Here is an 18,912-nt window from a genome sequence, read left to right on the forward strand (position 1 = left end):
AGGCCATCCAGTTATTTTAGCCGGGCCGGCTAAAATGATTGGTCGTGCTTTTTACAGCGCTACGGCTTCCACAGATGACATTTTTGTTATTAATTAATTGTCAAAGCATTTAATGTATTCATTGCTATCGGGATGTTAAGAGCATTCCATGGAATATAACAAAAGGTGTTTCTGAAGTGAATTACCTACCCCACCTTTAAGGGAGTTAACAATTGTTTTTCTAATGGCAACAGAAAAGGGTTTTTTGTGAGCACCGTTTTTATCATTTTTCCGCCAATCTTCCCTAGATGACACAAACATTTTGATACAAATATAAAAATACAGAGAAATAAAATAAATGTTGGAGTGTCAAACATTCATCCCCAGTACACATAAAATGCTTGGAGAGCTCATTTGAGGACAATGGCAGGGCTGGATGAACCTGTTCCTGGGCCTCGGGCAAACATTTGCAGCAATATTAGCAATTTGGTAAATCTGTTGTTTGCATTTTGCAGAGAATTCGTTCTCTTTTTCGAGACAGTGGAGACACTGGGCGGGGCCCAAGCTACACCCTCCTCCAAGTTTCATAGAAATTGGGACAGTCCTTTTTCTGTAATCCTGCTGACAAACCAAACTTAAAACATTACTTTCCTGGCGGGACAGAGTGATAAATCAGTTGACACACAGTAAGCCTGCAGCTTTTGAGGCCCTTGAAGCTTGGAAGTAATAAAGCCCTAAAGAGAGTGATGGTCCATTTAGATTCACATCAGTTACAATGGTTTCCAATAGAGACCCAGAAGAAACCCCAGAAATGTCCAGTTCATTTGCAAAATTACAAAAGAACAAAGTAAGATGTATGTTAAAAATCCATTCAGCCTCTGTGAATTATTCAAACTCTAAAGTTTAAAAAAGACATCCTCTCCTCAAATTAGAGCGCATCGGTTCAAGAGATTATGACATCAGTAGACTATGAGCTGTTGGTGATTTCAACATATTGACCAGTGGAAACATACATTCAACATTTAACCTCTCCTTAATGTTGAGGATCTCCTTCTTTACCACGGATCCAAATATGCCTCAAACACTGGATAACATTGCTGAACACACCACGCTATTGTCTTCCCCTAGCTCAAAGAGTGAAGTCATGATAAGCATTTTACTCCACAATAAAATCATTTCTTCTTTCTCTCTTCTTCTCATGGCTGTCTTTACGCCATCCATCTTTTCCCTCCCACCTGTTTGACTACATTTTTGTTAAACTGGTGTGAAATTTGAGAGCATTACTTAGAGCATCAATCTTCTCTCCTCTCCGTTTGGTCTCTTCTTTAGGTGTGTCACTTCGTGGTGTCGGTGAACGGGCTGTGCGTCCTCTCTCACGACTACCGGACCGTCAGCAGCCTGATCCTAACCGGGCCCCGGACAATCGTCATGGAGGTGATGGAGGAGTCATAATTTCGAGGAGAGCCGCGACTGAATCCCTCATAGATGAGTAATGCAGTAACAACGGCGGCACTTGATGGTTTAGTCCTTGACCTCCAAAACAACAACAGGACAGAGCAACATGGACGACTTTAAGGCATACTCTTTCAGTTCCAAAGGTGAACGACTGAGACACAGAGTATGTCCAAGAAAGTGGTCTTTAAGTGAAGTAAATTATTATACCTGCAGACCTAACATGCAGGTGGTACTTCAGTTTTTTCTTTGAATTTACAGGTGCACGCATAAAACAAGTAAAGGGTAAGATCCAAAGTGCCCTCAAAGACTCACACAAAGAGTTTTAATAGAGAAGCTACTTTGTGTGAAATACTGTAGGAAGCCCATGTTTCCTTGGTTTGTTTCGAAACCAGAACTGTTTCATGAATCTGTGGCTGAACATGAAGAGGATTCAAAGGATGAGTGATCAAGATGGTCCTACGAGCCAGGAGACTAACAAGTACAAGCAGAAACTTTAACTATATGAAAGAATATTTCATGGCTGACACATTTTATGACCTCTCCCCAGTTAGTTTCCAAACCTGAGCGAAGGTTCCTGGTAGAGGCCAGAGTGCTGCCCTCTGGAGGGAGAGGCAGGAAGACACACAGCTACACACCACAGCTTCCTGCATCAGAAGTCTTTGGTTTAGGGTGATTTTTCCTGTTTGGGGAACCAGTGTCATTTAGAAAAGACACATTTCTTCCCTTGTCGTGTTAAAGAAATCAATTGAAACCCTGGTGGATTTCCTCAATTGCTCAACTCTGTGACATTAACAGGCACAATGTATATAGAAAAGTTACGAAAGACTTAATGCACAAACAACCTAAAGAAGTTCTGCTTTAGAAGAAACCTTAATGTGTACATTTAAAGAAGCAACATCACTTCTATTTAACATGATTATAAAACAACAAATGTCCACAATGACACAGGTCATTGTTTGTTTATAAAAACAGATCTAGTCCATTAAACATACTATTGAGGTTTTGAACTTACAAATATTAGTAATAAATTAGTAAATATTTGTAAGGTGTTACATTTATTGCTGAAAACACAAAATGTGGTGCAATTTATACCAGTAACAATCACACAAAGAATCTATAATTACCCTAAACTATAATTGGATTTGTGTTATTACAACCAGATTTAATTAGGAAGCTTTTTTTTGTAGATTTAATTGACTTTAAATATAAAAATGGTCTCTGTATTTTTTTATTTTTGAACAATTAAAGGGCGAATAACTATTAGAGCACTCGAGCTATTAGAACATTTGTTTGAAATTGACACAAGCACTTAAGTGACAAAGCTTTCTTTTTAAAAACAGAATTTAGATTTGTAATATCCGTATGCATTAATGCATGGACTCTGGAAAGGTTTGTTGTTGATTTTTAACAAACATATTTTAATGCTGTGAGAAACACAAACAAATAAATGTTTAACTGAACTGCAGCGTAGCAGGCTCGACGTTTAGATACATCGATTTGTACGTACTTAGCCTCAAATAAATCGTCAGAATTAGCTGTATGTTTGTAGCCTCTCCCCCTCCATGTGCAAATACATACATGCATGAGAAGACCATATTAAAAGTGAGTATAAAAAGATGAGCATGGATAAGCATTGCTCATGTTGCTCATACAGTATGTGTTTGTAATTTCTGGCTGAATCCCAAGTAAACACTTGATTACTTGTTAGTTTTAGACAAAAGAACACTGCCTGGTTCATTGAATTTAGTCCTCAAGTGAAATATGATTTAATACAAATGCAGTACATTTTTTCTATTCAACATTGACATGATATTTTCAGGAAATCTTTATTGCCAAACACACTGTACTTCACAGTAAACTGCCTCTTAGTCTCTGAAGTAAGTCATTCAGAGGACTTCTTATTGGTTTTCCCTCAATGTGCTTCGATGTTGTGCGCAGTGAAATGCATGATTGTGATGTAAATGTGTGCTTATGTAGCATTAGCTTCTAATCCAAAGCACTTCTCTCTATTGACTTGTAGGACTGAGTTATCGGAAAAATCATTTCAAATTTAAAGTAGAGATTTTGGCCTTTGTTTTCCAACATGCTTTCCCATTTTCTAGGTACAATATTGTAACGTAACTTCCTCAATAGTTATAGACTATTTTACAGACATAAGTGATTATCTCTGGTTGATAAAGGGTCATGACATTTTGTCTCACAATTTTCTCACATTTTGTTGGGTGATGCCATACGACATACTATTTTAACACAAAGTTATTGGGTCTGTTGTTCTGGGTTTGGAGAAGATATAAAAGACCCTGAACTGAATATTCTTGAATACCTTTTCAGATTTGTCCATATAGCAGGTAACATGACACAAATAGTTTTCAGACATGAGTGATACTTCAATCAAGGTTCTTCATTAACGGCTCATATCTAAACTCAGCATGTGTTCAGTTTTTCTTTCATATAGAAATCGGCACGTGGACAAGTTGACTGTATCAGAAAATGGAAATATGCAGAATAAGTATGAAAGTGTCAAATGTTTCCCTTCAGGTGGATTTAAAAGTCTTTAAGGAGTTCTTTGTGGTCGTTGGCAGAAACGGGTCTGCTGACTTTTCACTGCATTTGCCTTAAGACATCATTTTGCTGCTAACCCCAGTTTGATGCTCATCTAATCTCCTGTTCTGTTCCTCTTTGTATCCCTGACTGTGTTTTGAAAGTTGTACCAGGTAATCATACCTCAGTTCTGTTGACAATCAGTGTTTTATGGACACCAACTCCAAAATAGCACAACAGTGGTTTAAATATTGCCTGACAGAATGTATTCCTACATTGTGCTGTTGATATTCTCAGTATTACACCTTAACTTTGACGATTACTTCACTCATTTAATTAAAGGGATCTTTTTCTTCAGGTTCACTTCATGATGGCGCAAACATTTTCAGTGTTTTTGTTTTCTCCGCTATCATCAGAGATTGAATGTTAGGTTTGCGACAATATAAGCTAACAGTAACTGTCTGTTTTTGACAAAGCAGCTAAAGCTCAGTCTGATGTTCTGATGTATTAAACAGTTGATTAAGTGTTTAATAAACAAGTTGATTCTACTCAGTGCTCCTGCTTTCATTTTCAGGGTGGTTGGGTTATTGTTTAATTAGTTAATGGATGGAACACTTTTGCTTTTTGGTCTGATTCAGTTCAAAAATGTATATTACAAATGGAAATATCAGAATCACAATACCTTTATTGGTCCCAGAGAGGTGAAATGTACATTGTTGCAGCAAGTAAAGAGACAAATATAGCTTAATATTAATTGCAAGCATTCATGAAATATTAAAAATGAAAGTTAAAGCTACACAATTTACAACTTACAAAATGTAGATCCTGTACCAGTTTTGAGATAGCAGCCAGGTGATAGTATTGAAGGTGGACGTTTATAATTGATTTGTCTAACTATGTGACGGAAGCCATTAATACATATTAAATAATGAAGCGATATATAACTGCAAACGTAATCAAAATTATTTCATAAAAAATCCAAATGGTTTATATCTTCCATTGCATTACCGAATTATGTCATGGGTATTTATGACATCATCCTACTTCACAGGTAGATGTCCCAATCATACTTTTCTCGTTTATCACAAGGTTACAGTAACATGTAGGCTAATCTGTTTTGTTCATAATTGTCAAATTTGAATGACACCCCTTTTTCTATTTTTTAAATGCACTATCAACAGTTTACTAACAGGGGGTGCTGCTGTACTGTAGCACACGTTCTCCACAGCGTAAATGTTTCTGCTGATTTTACCTTAAACCCCACCATGTCTCAGCCTTGGTGTATTCTTTGGTAAATGTTATTCATTGTAGCGAGGGACCATTGACTTAATAGAAAAATGTGTCGAACTCGACCAACTGTGTTCTGGTCTGTGTGTGAATCCACAGAACAAGAAGACTAACTTGGTTGTTGATTGTCTGATCATAGTACTCTTCTAATTGCCCACGTTCAATCTATTTTTACCAATTATTGTTGGGGTGTTAAATACAATACTAAATGCATAGCTGCATGATCTTCTTAACTGGCTGACCCCTCTACAGTTGTTCTTCAAGCATTCCTGACCTCACACACATCTGACAACTGAAATAATGAAAAAATAATTAAGGTGAGTTACAAAAGAATATGAATGTTGACCTTCACCTCACAGTTGTGTAATTTTGTAGTAACACTTTACTCACTGTGGCTATATACAAGCATGAGGGTCCTCTTTCTCTCTCCCTTTCTTCATCCCTCTATCCTCCTGGAAGACTGACAGATACACTAACTAGAAGTGGCCTTATCAGATGAGACCATCGCCACCTTTCATCCACCTATGTCTATTCATTGCATTCAGACATCCAGTGATTAGCTCAGCAACCAACCTTTATGTCACCTCCATCCATTCATCTGTCTGGTGTCTGTCTGTGTTTCTGCTCAGTCAACAGAGTAATACATAAACAGGAAATGAGAAACTATTGCACATACACACACACACGCATACACATACACATACATTAACATAGAGTGACAGCCTGCTGGACAGTTTTTTGCTTGAGGACAAGATCAAGAAGAGAGCAATGAGGGTATTACATTTAAACCACCACTGATTCAACAGAATATGTGCAAAGCAAAAAACTTTACATATAATTTGGATTGAGTTGTTGGTTTCTTATTCTCAAGTATTCAAAGTTGTCGGTGTTAGAACAAATATAAGGCAAACAATAATTATGTTTTTGGAGGAGTTGTGAGCTTTTTGTTGCAAATTGTTCTTTTCATGGGCTCTTAATAATTTGTTGATGTAAAACACGTTCGCTGCACACAGAATCACAATCTGCCAAAGTTTAGGAATCCAATTCCAAATGGGGCCAACTCACTAAAAATGTACGAGCTCAGAGAGGCCCGGGATGATCGTATATTAAAGTTTCAAAAGCCCAGTTGGTCTAATTAAAGCAACACCAATGCAGACGTTACAAGCCAAGATGAAGTAATTAATACACATATCCCTCTTGTGACGGGGACAGAAGCCAAAATAATGGAGTTAAGGAGAATTATGACCTGCATTGCAAGCAGGGCTTTGATTTGTATTAATAGTGTTGGACAAGAACAAGAAAGGCAAAATGTCTCGCTAATTTCTGTCCTGACTCAGTGTTTCCTTAATTATTGCCGAGCGTGATGGATATTTTTAAATAAATGGCACGCATACAGAGCTTTAAACAGGCAATACAGATAAACAAAAGCCACAGAAATTCTAAAATTAAGAAGAATAGGAGTTTTCATGTTGTATTGGCAATAATCTTTGAATAGTCTCTCAAAGTATACCCTATTTATCTTAATGCTGGTATAGTGATATATATATTATATTTTCATATCCCTGTTCTTTGGTTGTGTCATACATAACATTGAGGCAGAGAAATAATGTAATACCAGACAATTGAAATAAGATAAACTGGATCACAATATTCTTCAAGGTTTAATTAGCTTTTTGACACAGGGTGCTAAAAAAGCGTGACTACTGCTTTGATTAAATAAAGGTCATCAGTGTTATCACGTGGGAAATATAAAACAATTTGAATATTACACAGAGAAGAGAGATATCTGGAGATGAGGAATGTTTCAGTGCCCTCTCAGGCTGATGGACAGAATGCCTTTGAGGCATGATTACAGTGTTTGGTGTTAAGGGAATTGTCTCCTGTCCCCCACTTCCCTCCCCACAGGCAGGGAACTTAGAACAAGTCACAGCAAGTGGAAATGTTAGCCACCTGCCAAATGATTCTTAAACTCTGTCTGCCAGCTCTGGGGATCTGGCTCACTCTGGCAGGAGTCGCACTTTGTTCAAATGGCAGTTCCTTTTTTTTCCAAAACTTATTTGACAAAATATAATTATACCAGTTGGTGGGACTGGAGATCATAAAGAGCCTAGATCAGATACTATATTGGTATTAAAACCCATTTGTTTCAACGCCTTATAAGGATGCTGGTGCATGATTTAGGGAAGTCTAACTCACGGTTAAAGTTATTTTACCAATAATAATGTACTTATTTCATAAGTCTTATATACCGACTTCTCTATATTGCTTGTCATCTACGTTGCTTTTAATGCAAATTCATGGATGTCTTTAGGATTGGAGATTGGAGAATAAGACTTTGTTAGCATGCTATCATGATCACCATTACAATGCTAACAGACCAATGATTAGTAGTTATGTTTTCCTAGAGGTCAATCTTAGTTTGGCTTGTTAGCAAGCTAAAATGTGCTCACTAGTCTAACGTTAAGTTGAGAAAATGTTGTGCAAGAATTTTGTCCTAAACAGAATAACTGATGATGATGGTGCTACATAAAAATTCAAGGATGACCATAATTATTACAATTCATCCTGATGGGACTTTGAAAGTCTGTGCAAAATTCCCTGGCAATCCCGGAATACTGGCTCGGATATTTATTTCGTTTTGTTCCATAATGTTGACAGACTGACATTGCCATCCCTGGAGCCACACTAGCATGTGTGAATATGGCAAATAAAAAAGACCTGTGCGTGTGCAACTGAGATAGCGCTGGTGTACCTTCTGCCCAGCGCCGTATAGACTGAGAGTTATGTCATCTCCGTTCACTCCAATGGACCCATTTTTTACAGCAATGGCGGATCGTGGAGCCTCTCAATCGTTCCCCGGAATTTAGCGCCAAGGCTAGCAGAGCTGTAGAGTTGCAGCATAATAGACCGTTCGTGACGGACTTTTAAAGGTAAGAAGAAGCTTAAAGATTTATATTGCGGATATTATCAGTACATCTGATTCAAATTAACATGTGTATTAAAGGATGTCAGTGGATTATCCCTAAATTAGTAGATTTAGGGAACGTTTACAGATAACAGATTAAGCTAGGATACCATACCATAGTAGGGGAGAGCGGGGTAATGTGGGACACCGGGTAATGTGAGACACCCGCTGTAACTAGGCAAAGAAACAAATTTGCGGTCATGTGACCATAATGTTTTCAACCCCTTCCCACCCCCCACTTGTCATGAAGGAGAAGTTGGTGCTGGTTCTGTGGTAAGTATTTTTTTTCACAAAAATGTGTTTGTTGCATGTAAAAGTAAATTTTCTTACTGCGAACGTAATCAACTGTAGTATCAAAGCAAATTGATTCAGGTTGAAAAACTTATATCATACATGTTGATGAACTTCCAACATATAAAACCATGTGATTGATGCTAGTTAAAGATTAGCCTGAATTGCCTAGAGATGTTGTTTTTTCTAAAATGGTGGCTGTGGGGTAAAGTGAGACAGATGCTGTGGGGTAAAGTGAGACAGTGTCTCACTTTACCCCGACATGAAGCACAAGTTAAGTTTAGTCTTATATATATTTTAGTCTAATATTACAATACATATGTTTTAATTTTAATGTCATAAACATTGTAGAAAAGTCATCATGCCAAGACGATACATCAGGACGACATCTTGGGGCCAAACACCCCTCACAGAGATGGAGAGTGCATCTGCAGAGGTCATGCAAGGAAAGAAGTCCTTAACACAAGCAGGAAAGGAACGAAATATCGACAAGACAACCCTCCAAAGATTCATTAAGAAAATAGAGAAAGGGAGAGTTAAATCAGTAGCCTGGGGTGCAGTAGCTGAGGCAAAAAGAATACTGACAGATGAGATGGAGGAGGAGCTTGCCCAACATTTAAAACAACTGGCTGACCAGTTCCATGGCCTTGCTCCAGTTAAGTGCCGTGAACTGGCATTTGAATATGCAGACAAAAACCATATCCCTGTCCCTGCCAATTGGATGGAGAAACAATGTGCAGGTAGGCTAGGGTGCGCAAGAGATCACATGATTCTGTAGGTCAACTTAGGCCAACTGATCTTGCCACAAAGCTTATCTTATAATAACGAATTGTCCACTCTTTAGGAGTAGAGTGGTTTGGCAGCTTTCTAGCCCGTCGCCATCTCTCTGTCCGAACTCCGGAGGCAACATCCCTGGGAAGGGCTACAGCCTTCAATAAGACTACAGTGGGGGAGTTCTTTACAAATCTGGCTGTAGTGATGGACAGGTGACAGAATTAATTCTTTAGTTGCAAATGTTTTATGGAGGCTTTACCTGTAAGATTTGGTTTTGATTCTGATAAGGTTCTTCCCTTGCCTCTCTTCTTTAACAGACACACATTTCCTCCACACATGATTTACAATGTGGATGAAACAGGCGTCTTTACAGTACAAAAGCCACGGCAGGTAAGCTACTAGAGAGCAGCAGACTGATACTGAGTGGCTTGTGATAATGACCAGCTAGCTATTGGCAGAATGCTGAAACTAATGCTATTAGTAATGTTGTGAGCCTGTGAACTAGAAAAAAATGAATGGACTGCAACAAAATAAAATGTACCTTTAGACCAATAGTAGCCTACTGATTGCACATGCCATTGATTCTAAACTTTCTACTTGATTCAGGTTGTGACAGAGAAAGGGAAAAAGCAAGTTGGTTCTATCACATCAGCTGAGAGAGGAGAACTGGTGACTGTGGTGTGTGCAGTGAATGCTGCTGGGAATGCCATACCTCCCATGTTTGTCTTCCCCAGAGTTAGGTTTAAGGACGACTTCATGATAGGAGCACCTCCAGGAGCCAAAGGTGCCTCCACCAGAACAGGATGGATGAACGAAGACACCTGGCCTGAGTTCCTCGATCACTTGATAAAGCACACTAAGTGCACTCCTGACCATCCCATGCTGCTAATCCTGGATAATCTGAGAGCTCACATCTCACTCAAGGCAGTGGAGAAAGCAAAGAGTAATGGTATTGTTCTGCTCACCCTCCCACCCCACACATCCCATCGCTTGCAGCCTCTCGACGTGACGGTGTATGGCCCGTTCAAGACCCTATACAGCCGAGCTCTTGATGGGTGGATGAGATCTAACCCTGGCAAAACAGTCTCCATCTATCAGATTGCAGGATTTGTGAACGAGGCCTTCTTGTCAGCAGTGACACACGCAATATCACCTCTGGCTTCAAGTCCACTGGGATCTTCCCATATAACAGAGATATTTTCCCTGAGGAGGCGTTTGCACCATCCATGGTGTCAGACCGGCCAAACCCTGAGCTGCGGCCTGCATCCACTGGTCCATCCACTTCAGATGATCCGGATGGTCCACGGCCTGCAGATTATCCACCCCCTGCAGATGAACCACCTGCTGCAGATGCTATTCCACTCGCTGATGCTATTCCATCCACTTTGCATGGTCCACATGGATGTGCCTCGCCAGCTGTCTCACGATCTGGATATGTGTCTCCTCAGGAAATCATACCACTTCCAAAATGTCCCCCCAGAGGACAAACAAAACGAAAGTGTGTGAAGACAGCCATCTTAACAGATACTCCAGAGAAGCAAATCATAGAACAGGCTTATGAAGAGAGACAAAAGAAACTGGCAGGGAAAAAGCAAAATAGCAAAGAAAAGGGAAAACCGAAAAAGAAGGCACCCAAGAAGAAAATCATAGATAGCAGCTCGGAGGAGAGTGATGACCCTGTCCCATTTGAGGATGATTTTGAGAGCTCTGAAGATGAGAGGAGTGACCCCGGAAACAAAGATCTGTCCGTGGGTGACTTCGTCCTCGTCAACTTTGCCACAAAACACCGAAGTATCCGTTATGTTGGCATGGTTGAGAAGGTTGAGGGGGACGAAATACTAACCCAATTCCTCAGAAAAACCCAGGGAAACAACAGAGAGTGGGAGAGACCCACGTTTGCTATGAAAGAAAAGGATGTGGCACATGTTCCTAAAGGTGATGTGGTGAAGAAGCTGCCTCAACCTAATAGGCCTGGAGGAACAACACGGAGAGAGCAACTCTTCACCTTTCCCTGTAACCTTCAGGGCTGGAATGTAGAGTAGGCCTTGTTTAAATATGCAGCTGATGTTCATATCATATCGTGTTCTAATCTAACTGGTTAAATGGTTAATTGAATGTTTATTAAAGCACTTTGAAATATATTATGTTGTATTTGACTTTGTTTGGAGTTACTTTGTTTAAAAAATGTGCTAAATTGACCAATCCCCATGATTATGTTGCGCATCCGACATTAGTTTTGGAATGTGTGGTTGTCAATCTATCTGTCAGGATTCTAACTGTTACAACATGTGTTGTTTTGGTAGTTTAAAAGTGGAAAAGGTAAGTGGTTCACTTTACCCCCTTGATTTCTCTAGTCTGTCTCAGTTCACCCCTTAGCTGGGGTAAAGTGAGACACAAGACCACTTTTTAAAAAACAATCATATTTTCACTGCCCTTTGTCCTGAAGACATTCTGATCATTTCCAGTGCTAGGAAACATCCTGAATTAATGGGAAATGTGTAAATGTTACTGATATATCATTTTAGCTCGCCTACAGGAGAGCAAATGTAAAAAATGTCTCACATTAGCCCGCTCTCCCCTACCATACACTATACCATAGTGGTTGAATACACAGTATTAGGAAACACTTTATACTTACTGGACATGTTATACTCATTATATACTGTATATAAAATATGACCAAGAATGTGAGACAACTTTATAGAAATTCATATCACATCTGTTACTGATGCCATTTGTCATACTTTGTTAAACTCACAAATAATAAAGTTCCATAAATTCAGTTGGGAACAAAGACCACACCTTATCTCCCCAAGGCAATTTCCCATCCAATAGGTGTGCTATATAGGTGTGTATAACCCTTTCTCCTGTCTGTTACTCCCTCTTTCAGCACAAGAACCAGAGGGGGATTCAATGGAGCCTGAATACCTGCACTAAGACCCTCACCCTGCACCCTGAGTCTCAACTCTCAGTGTTTTTCAAGCCTTTCCCTGTTTTTTTGTATTAAACAAAACATTAAGCTTTCCCAATGGTGTGGTTTTCGTTTTGTGAAAAAGTGCAAATGCAGTGTTTGTATACAATAACCTAACCTCACATATTTTTTTGCTGTTGGTCATGAAATTGCTCCTGCTGACTTGTGCCAGCCATTTTTTCCTCCGCTCTGTGTCAGTGGGGAAGCCGTACATTCGTACTCCTTTCTCAGAGCGATTTGAGCATCCCCAGGCAGCACAGCAAACCATGGTGGCGACTAGGAGGCAGCACAGCAAACCAGGACAACACGGAGGAAAAGGCACAGACAAACTGCATGATATGCTATTCAATGTTTATTGAATTCCATGTATTTGCAATGGATGTTCCTAAAACAACACATTTAACATCATCATCATCATCATCATGCTGCTGCTGCTGCTGCTGCTGCTGCTAGTCCTTTGATAGTCACCTGTCGGTCTCCTGTCCTTTCTGAAAGCCATAAAGATGACATTAGTCATTTAGATAACTTGTGTCCTCAATTACCATGGGATTACTGAAACTACCATGAATTTAAGAAAATGGTAGAAATTAATCTAATCTGAATTTTGAAGCATTCCTTTAGATCCCCTCCCTCTAAATATATCAATAAACATTAGAAAGTGATGCTCCTGACTACTATACAAGTTTAAGAAGATAATATTGGTTTGAAAGAATTCAAAGCTATAAATAAACAGCAACAGGCTCTTTAACCAAGGCACTGTTAGCCTAACATGTAAACTAGTTGTTCACACTAATCCTAATATTATCACTTAATATTAGCAAATTCTATTTTATTTTTTAAAACATATTGATGTAAATACATACACATATCGATTTGTTGTATAAATATTGCAAATCAAAACCTTTATTCACTAATAATTACCAAAAGTCGAAGTTCTATCTCCTGTTATCAATGCATTCACATTGCCCGCCATGAACTTCCGGGGAACGATTCTCGTCTACATGAACCACGTGACGATAACCGTTTTTGGTCTATCTATAGACAAGTTTACGCGACAAACCACGGGTAGCGCCATAACCCTACACAAATGCACTTCATTTCCGCCGGAAGTCTTTTGCACAGCGTCTGTCGGTGTAAACCGGTGTAAACAGTCAGACGGGCACTGGTGTAAACACAGCGATTTCGATGCTAACAGTGATGCTAGCTTGGGAACACGATTCTACTTCTTTGACTGGAGATGGCGTTACTCTCCCCCACCCGAATTCAGTGCAAAACTGGGAGGATAACATGACGACGTGGCCCAGCATAACGTACAGCAAAATTTGCTCCTACTTCGTTCAATCCATGGCAATAGATGGAAAAGCAATGGACAGTCTGAAGGCCTCCGAGGCATATCAATATTTGCACAGCAACAAAGTTGGTTGTGTCATGTCATACAAACATGATCGTTTTGTTTATCTAAAAGCAAAGGTAGAGCCTAGCCAGTGTTTGAACAATGCGTGGCATAATGCTTGGGTGCTGGTAACTGAAGCTGGAGAAGTCAAAACTGCGGGATGTACGTGTGTTGCTGGACCAGGGAGATCTTGTTCCCACTCAGCTGCGATCCTGTGGAAGGTAACTAGATTATTTGACCATTGTAGCCTAGGCCTATGTCTTTTGTTGTTGGTATCCGAACTACATCATAGGCTACTTGGCTAGAGTGCAAAGTGTGTGTATGCCATGATGTATTATATCATATGACATGTTTGCAGTGAACCCATTATAATATCTATGCACTGTTTTTACTCTAGCTCTCTAGGTAGAAAATGCTGTGAGACAGGGGAAAACCGGGCTTGCCTGCACAGACAGACAGAACCAGTGGAATGCTGGGTCTAAAAGAAATGCTGGTCAGAGGAAGATGAAGTATGTGCGCTTCAAACGACACAACAGGAAGGATCTCTACCAGCCGCCACCAACTTCACAGCCATCCTCTACCACTCCAGAACCGGCACAGGAGGTGACACTCTTTAGGACTCATGAAGAGTGGAGGAAGAACACACTTGCCTCACCAATGGCAGAACTTTTCAATTGCCCTGGGAATAGCCTCCTGCAGTTCTGCTTTAATGCTGATACCTCTTCCATCACCGAGCCAACACCATGTCCACACCTCCATCTCCTAACCCATGATGAGCACCACATACCACTGGCTTGTGTAAAATGCAGAACCTTCTATGATAAGTACATTAACATGTCCACAGCCCGGCTTGAGGAGATCGAGAAGGTTACAAAAGCACAGAGCAAAGAACAGGTCTGGCATGATGCGCGGAGAGTGCGCATCACAGCGAGCACAGCTAGAAAGGTGCCCATTCGCTCAACCACGGCGCCCGACAAGTTTTTGTCAGAACACTTACACCCATCCTTCCGTGGGAATGCTGCAACCCGTCAAGGAGCGGAGGGGGAGGAACTTGCAAGGGACTATTTGGAAACTCTGGGCAACAGCATTGAAACCAAAGGCTTAGTGGTGTGCGACAAGGATCCGTGGCTTGCAGCATCTCCCGATGGAGTGATAAACAAAGACATTCTGTTGGAGATCAAATCACCTGTGTTGGGAAACAAGTCACTTGCAGAATTTTTGGCAACAAAGAACTGTGAAATCACAACTGTGGCAAACGGAAATAGGATAGATTACCATATTGCCTGCAATGGTCCAAAAGGCTACTATATGCAGGTACAAATTGGGATGCACTGCACAGGGCTTCAGCACTCCAAGTTGGTGATCTGGAACAAAACTGAGCACCTAGAAATCGAAGTACCCTACGACCAAGACTTTGTCCAGGGGCATATCATAAGGCTGCGCACATTCTACTTTGCCCACATGCTCCCGAAAATTGTTGACGATTTTGTTGAGGGAAGGTTACAGTTCTGCAGTAAATATCTCAGCATTTTAAAACCAAAATAAACTGCCTTATTTAGGTCATGCCCACAGGAGCCAACAGTTGTCTGTTGTTTACATAATGCACAATTTACATGATCTCTTTATGCTGTGCAATATATCATATGTGCCTGTACTGTTTGAGTGAAAATAAAGTTTGATATAATTTAATTTCATTATTGCACTGTTATTGCATTATTGCATTTCATATGTTCCTTAGAGTGCTACAATTTCTTTTAACACAGTTCATCATTCATATTAAGCTCATACTGTACATAAATAACACTGAATGAATTAATTGTTTAGAGGAAACTAAAGAAATGGCTTCAACAAGAAAGATCACATGTTTAATCCTAACAGGTATTACAAATTAAAATATAAAAGCAGCCCACACAATTACATCACTATGAAAATATTCATATATAATATTAAAAAATACAATGCATGCAGTATTTGTTGTGTTTATCTGTATTTAATGAACAACATGGCTGGGAGCTGGGTGCTGGTTTGTGGTCGTAGCACTCTCTATCTAACCACTCGTTCAGGTGCTTTCTCGAGTGATTGCAACCAACTACCGCACACGTAGTTCCCGAACCACTTTTCTTCATGTTGTAATTGTTATATCCTCTTTGTCTCTGTGATATCAGTGCTTTGTCGGCACAACGGAGCTAGCTAGCAAAACAAACCCAGTCCGCCAAAACGGAAGTGCATTGCATCGAAGGGAGGAGTTCAGGATGTAGAGCGGAAACGGCTCAATAACTTGTGTATACGGCGCTGCTTCTGCCCAGTGGCAGCGCCAGAGATTTTCTCTAGGAGTTGCTGTGCCGTAGCTTGACGTTTCATAGAGGGTGCTCAAACTTTAAGGGTTTCCCATTAATGCACCAGCGCTACAGTTGAATTTTCTACTGCAACACTTGTCAACCCTACCGATTTTCGCGGGAGACTCCCGATTTCATTGCCCTCTCCCGGTTTCCTCCCGGGGTCATATTTCTCCCGCATTTCTCCCGATTTCTGACAAAATCTGATTTAGTCAGGACTGTTTCCACTCGGACTTTAATACAGCTACACCATTGTTTGGTTTCCATGGTAACACGTCTCTTTAGGAGCGCGCGCAACTGAAAGTCTGAGAGGGTGAGGTAGATAGTCACAGAAAACAGAACAAAAATCGACAACTACTCTACTCTCTGCTCACTCCTTTCCTGCCCACACATATGCTCCATCAAGGATGGTGCTACAGGCCGCAAGGCATTACACTTAGAACTACAATATAAGCATGTTAATGTTAATCTAACAGCTCCGGCGATCCACTAGCACCTCTCCCCCCCCCCCCCCCCCCCCCCCCCCCATTTTGCATTTTGAAGTGCTCCCGATTTCTGAGGTCTCAAGGTTGGCAAGTAGCTCCCCACATGCACACACAGTATACCCGCGACTGTAACAATGAAGGCTCGGTAATCAGCTCACGGCATATAGGTGTAAGCAGGGGTAAAGGGCTATTTTTACAAGGGGGAGTGGACCTCACCTCCTTTAGGAGGGTCCTCACCTCCTCTAGTGGGGTCCGGGGGCATGCTCCCCTGGGAAGATTATTTTTTAAATATTGAAGTTAAAAGCATCAATCTGGTGTACTTTGAGAGCAAAATGAAGAGATCTATGGATACATCTCTCAACATACATATGAAACAGAACTGTAAACAGATTTACTATTTCTTTATAGATATTTTACAAATCACTCCCCTTTTAAAACAAACCGTTTGAGACCCACTGAAATAACTAGACAAGTTAACTATCTAAACACTGAGAGTCCTTTACTTCACCTGAGCTGAGGTTATCTGAGACTCTCAGTCTGACAGGAGAGAGTTCTCCCTCCACTTTGTTGTTGAAAAAGCTCCTTATGCTTATATCCGTTAGCTTGGCTAGCTAGCACCAGATGCTAACCACAACGATCTCCGGTAGAGACCCACCGGTGCTCCCGCACGCACACAAAATGGCTCGTGCCACACACACAGAGCAGAGCTTGAATGAAACACAGAGAGCCAGAAGTAAGCTACTTGTACTCACGAGGCCTATTATGTGCAGAATCCCTCTCGCTTTCAGGTGGTTTTGATTGAGTGTCCACACGTGGACGTTTAAGGACTAAAAAACGATCCATTTGTCACTTTGCTGTTAGCAAATAATTTGGCGCTCCAGCTAACAGGAAGTCACTCAAGTGTCACAAAGTAATTTAGCCTATGGGTAGGTCAAAAATCTAATGGGTGCTGGCCTTTGGCCTAATCACCTGTGTTGGCTTTATGTTTTTGGTCAAACATTTGTTTGTTTCACATTTGCATTGATGTAATCAATAATTTTTCTAATTTAATTTAATAAAAAAAAAAAATCGGAAAAAAAACATATTTCTTGGGGGTGCTTTGGCAATCCTGGGGGGTGCTTCACCCCCTAGCTCCCCCCTGGCGCCGCCCCTGCTTCTGCCTGTGCATATTACAAAAAACGTTGGTCATTAGATTAAGAACGTATTACCTATAAATGAATTGCTGTTTTTAAACGGTTAAGATAGTTATCTTAGTAATAGCTGTCAGGTTAGCAGTCCTCTGAGAAGGGCAGGTCTGGTTTCAGATCCCAAACCGGCTAATAACTGTGCTAGTTTGGCTAATCAGTAGGCTGCAGACACTTCAGTCTGCTGCTGCCCTCATATTAACCTGCTGTTTGTTATTAACACGGTGCTCAAGAAAGAGCAAGGTCTTAATGGTGTGTGTGTGTCCAGCTGAAAAAAGGTTGAAAGTCACAGCATGAAGGGTTTTTCAGTCTGTCTGAGTTTATGTGTGTGAGTGAGTAGTGTACCTGCGTCCTTGTCAACTCTACTTGAACTTATCTAGGTCTCTTTCTAAAGCTTAAGACAAACACTCCATGTTTATTCTGTTGGTTAGAATGCAGCTTATTGTGTGTGTGTGTGTGTGTGTGTGTGTGTGTGTGTGTGTGTGTGTGTGTGTGTGTGTGTGTGTGTGTGTGTGTGTGTGTGTGTGTGTGTGTGTGTGTGTGACAAGGTGACACGGTTGCCAAGCCCCACGCCTAGGGTTATCTCTTCGTCTGGAAAATGTAGGGCAGGGGGCTTGAGGTGTGTGTGCGTGCCTTCATGTGTGAAAACAAAAGAGAGCGAAAAAGTGTCAGTGGTCTTTGTTTAAATGTAATATTATGTGTGTTTGCAGATAGATTACTTCTTTCAATGTGTGTGATTCCCTCTCTGGGTGTGTGTGCATCCAAGGTCTGTCTTGACAAACAGATCAAATAAAAAAAGTTAAAATCACATCACTCCTGCAGCTTCTGAATTTCAGCAGTTTTTACTTTTTAGAGAAACAACCTTTGCTTTATTAATAACAACCATTTCTGAGAACATAATGTGCTGCTCTCTTTCTCTTGCTGATTGATATCTTTAAATAGACAATTGTCCTACACCCAATTCAAGCTTAAGCATGTGCTTGTACAAACACAAATGAGGGGGTTCCTGTTTCCTGGGAGAAATCCTCTCCCTACAGGATATCAGCTTTCTTTGTTGGTCAAAGCCAACAATGGTGACTTGTTTCTAATTATAGGTAGGCAGAGGAAATACAGGAGGATGTGGTGGAGTTGGATCATTTTGACTACTACAATACATTTGTCCAGTGCAAACACCAAAGGAATGACTTCTTATTACAGACCAAAGCAAGAAAAACAACTGTTATGTGGATTATCAGTTTAAAGGCTTTTTAG

General features: G+C 40.5%; 2 protein-coding genes across 4 annotated transcripts in view; both read left to right on the forward strand.

Moving 5' to 3' along the window:
• deptor (DEP domain containing MTOR-interacting protein) overlaps positions 1 to 4,523 on the forward strand; it is a 32,296-nt gene extending 27,773 nt beyond the window's left edge. The window contains exon 10 of the mRNA XM_079693952.1: positions 1,309 to 4,523. Within this exon, the coding sequence (XP_079550078.1) occupies positions 1,309 to 1,431 (123 nt within the window). The 3' untranslated portion in view covers positions 1,432 to 4,523. The remainder of the gene's footprint in view (positions 1 to 1,308) is intronic.
• A 4,466-nt stretch (positions 4,524 to 8,989) lies between these two features.
• Positions 8,990 to 15,337, forward strand: LOC307046824 (uncharacterized protein; the record flags this gene model as incomplete). Of its 3 annotated transcripts, none has more annotated exons than XM_079693468.1 (5): positions 8,990 to 9,258; positions 9,363 to 9,504; positions 9,610 to 9,682; positions 9,899 to 13,877; positions 14,062 to 15,116. In XM_079693468.1, 4 exons carry the CDS (start codon positions 9,111 to 9,113, stop codon positions 10,796 to 10,798), a joined length of 1,263 nt encoding a protein of 420 aa, XP_079549594.1. In that variant the 3' UTR covers positions 10,799 to 13,877; positions 14,062 to 15,116. The 3 variants fall into 3 exon arrangements, with proteins under 3 accessions (XP_079549594.1, XP_079549595.1, XP_079549593.1); XM_079693469.1 differs by having other exon boundaries at positions 14,066 to 15,116; XM_079693467.1 differs by lacking the exons at positions 8,990 to 9,258; positions 9,363 to 9,504; positions 9,610 to 9,682 and having other exon boundaries at positions 13,449 to 13,877; positions 14,062 to 15,337.
• Between the last annotated feature and the right edge of the window lie 3,575 nt (positions 15,338 to 18,912).

Source organism: Notothenia rossii (genome assembly GCF_949606895.1).
Source record: "Notothenia rossii genome assembly, chromosome: 7".
Lineage (NCBI taxonomy): Eukaryota > Metazoa > Chordata > Actinopteri > Perciformes > Nototheniidae > Notothenia > Notothenia rossii.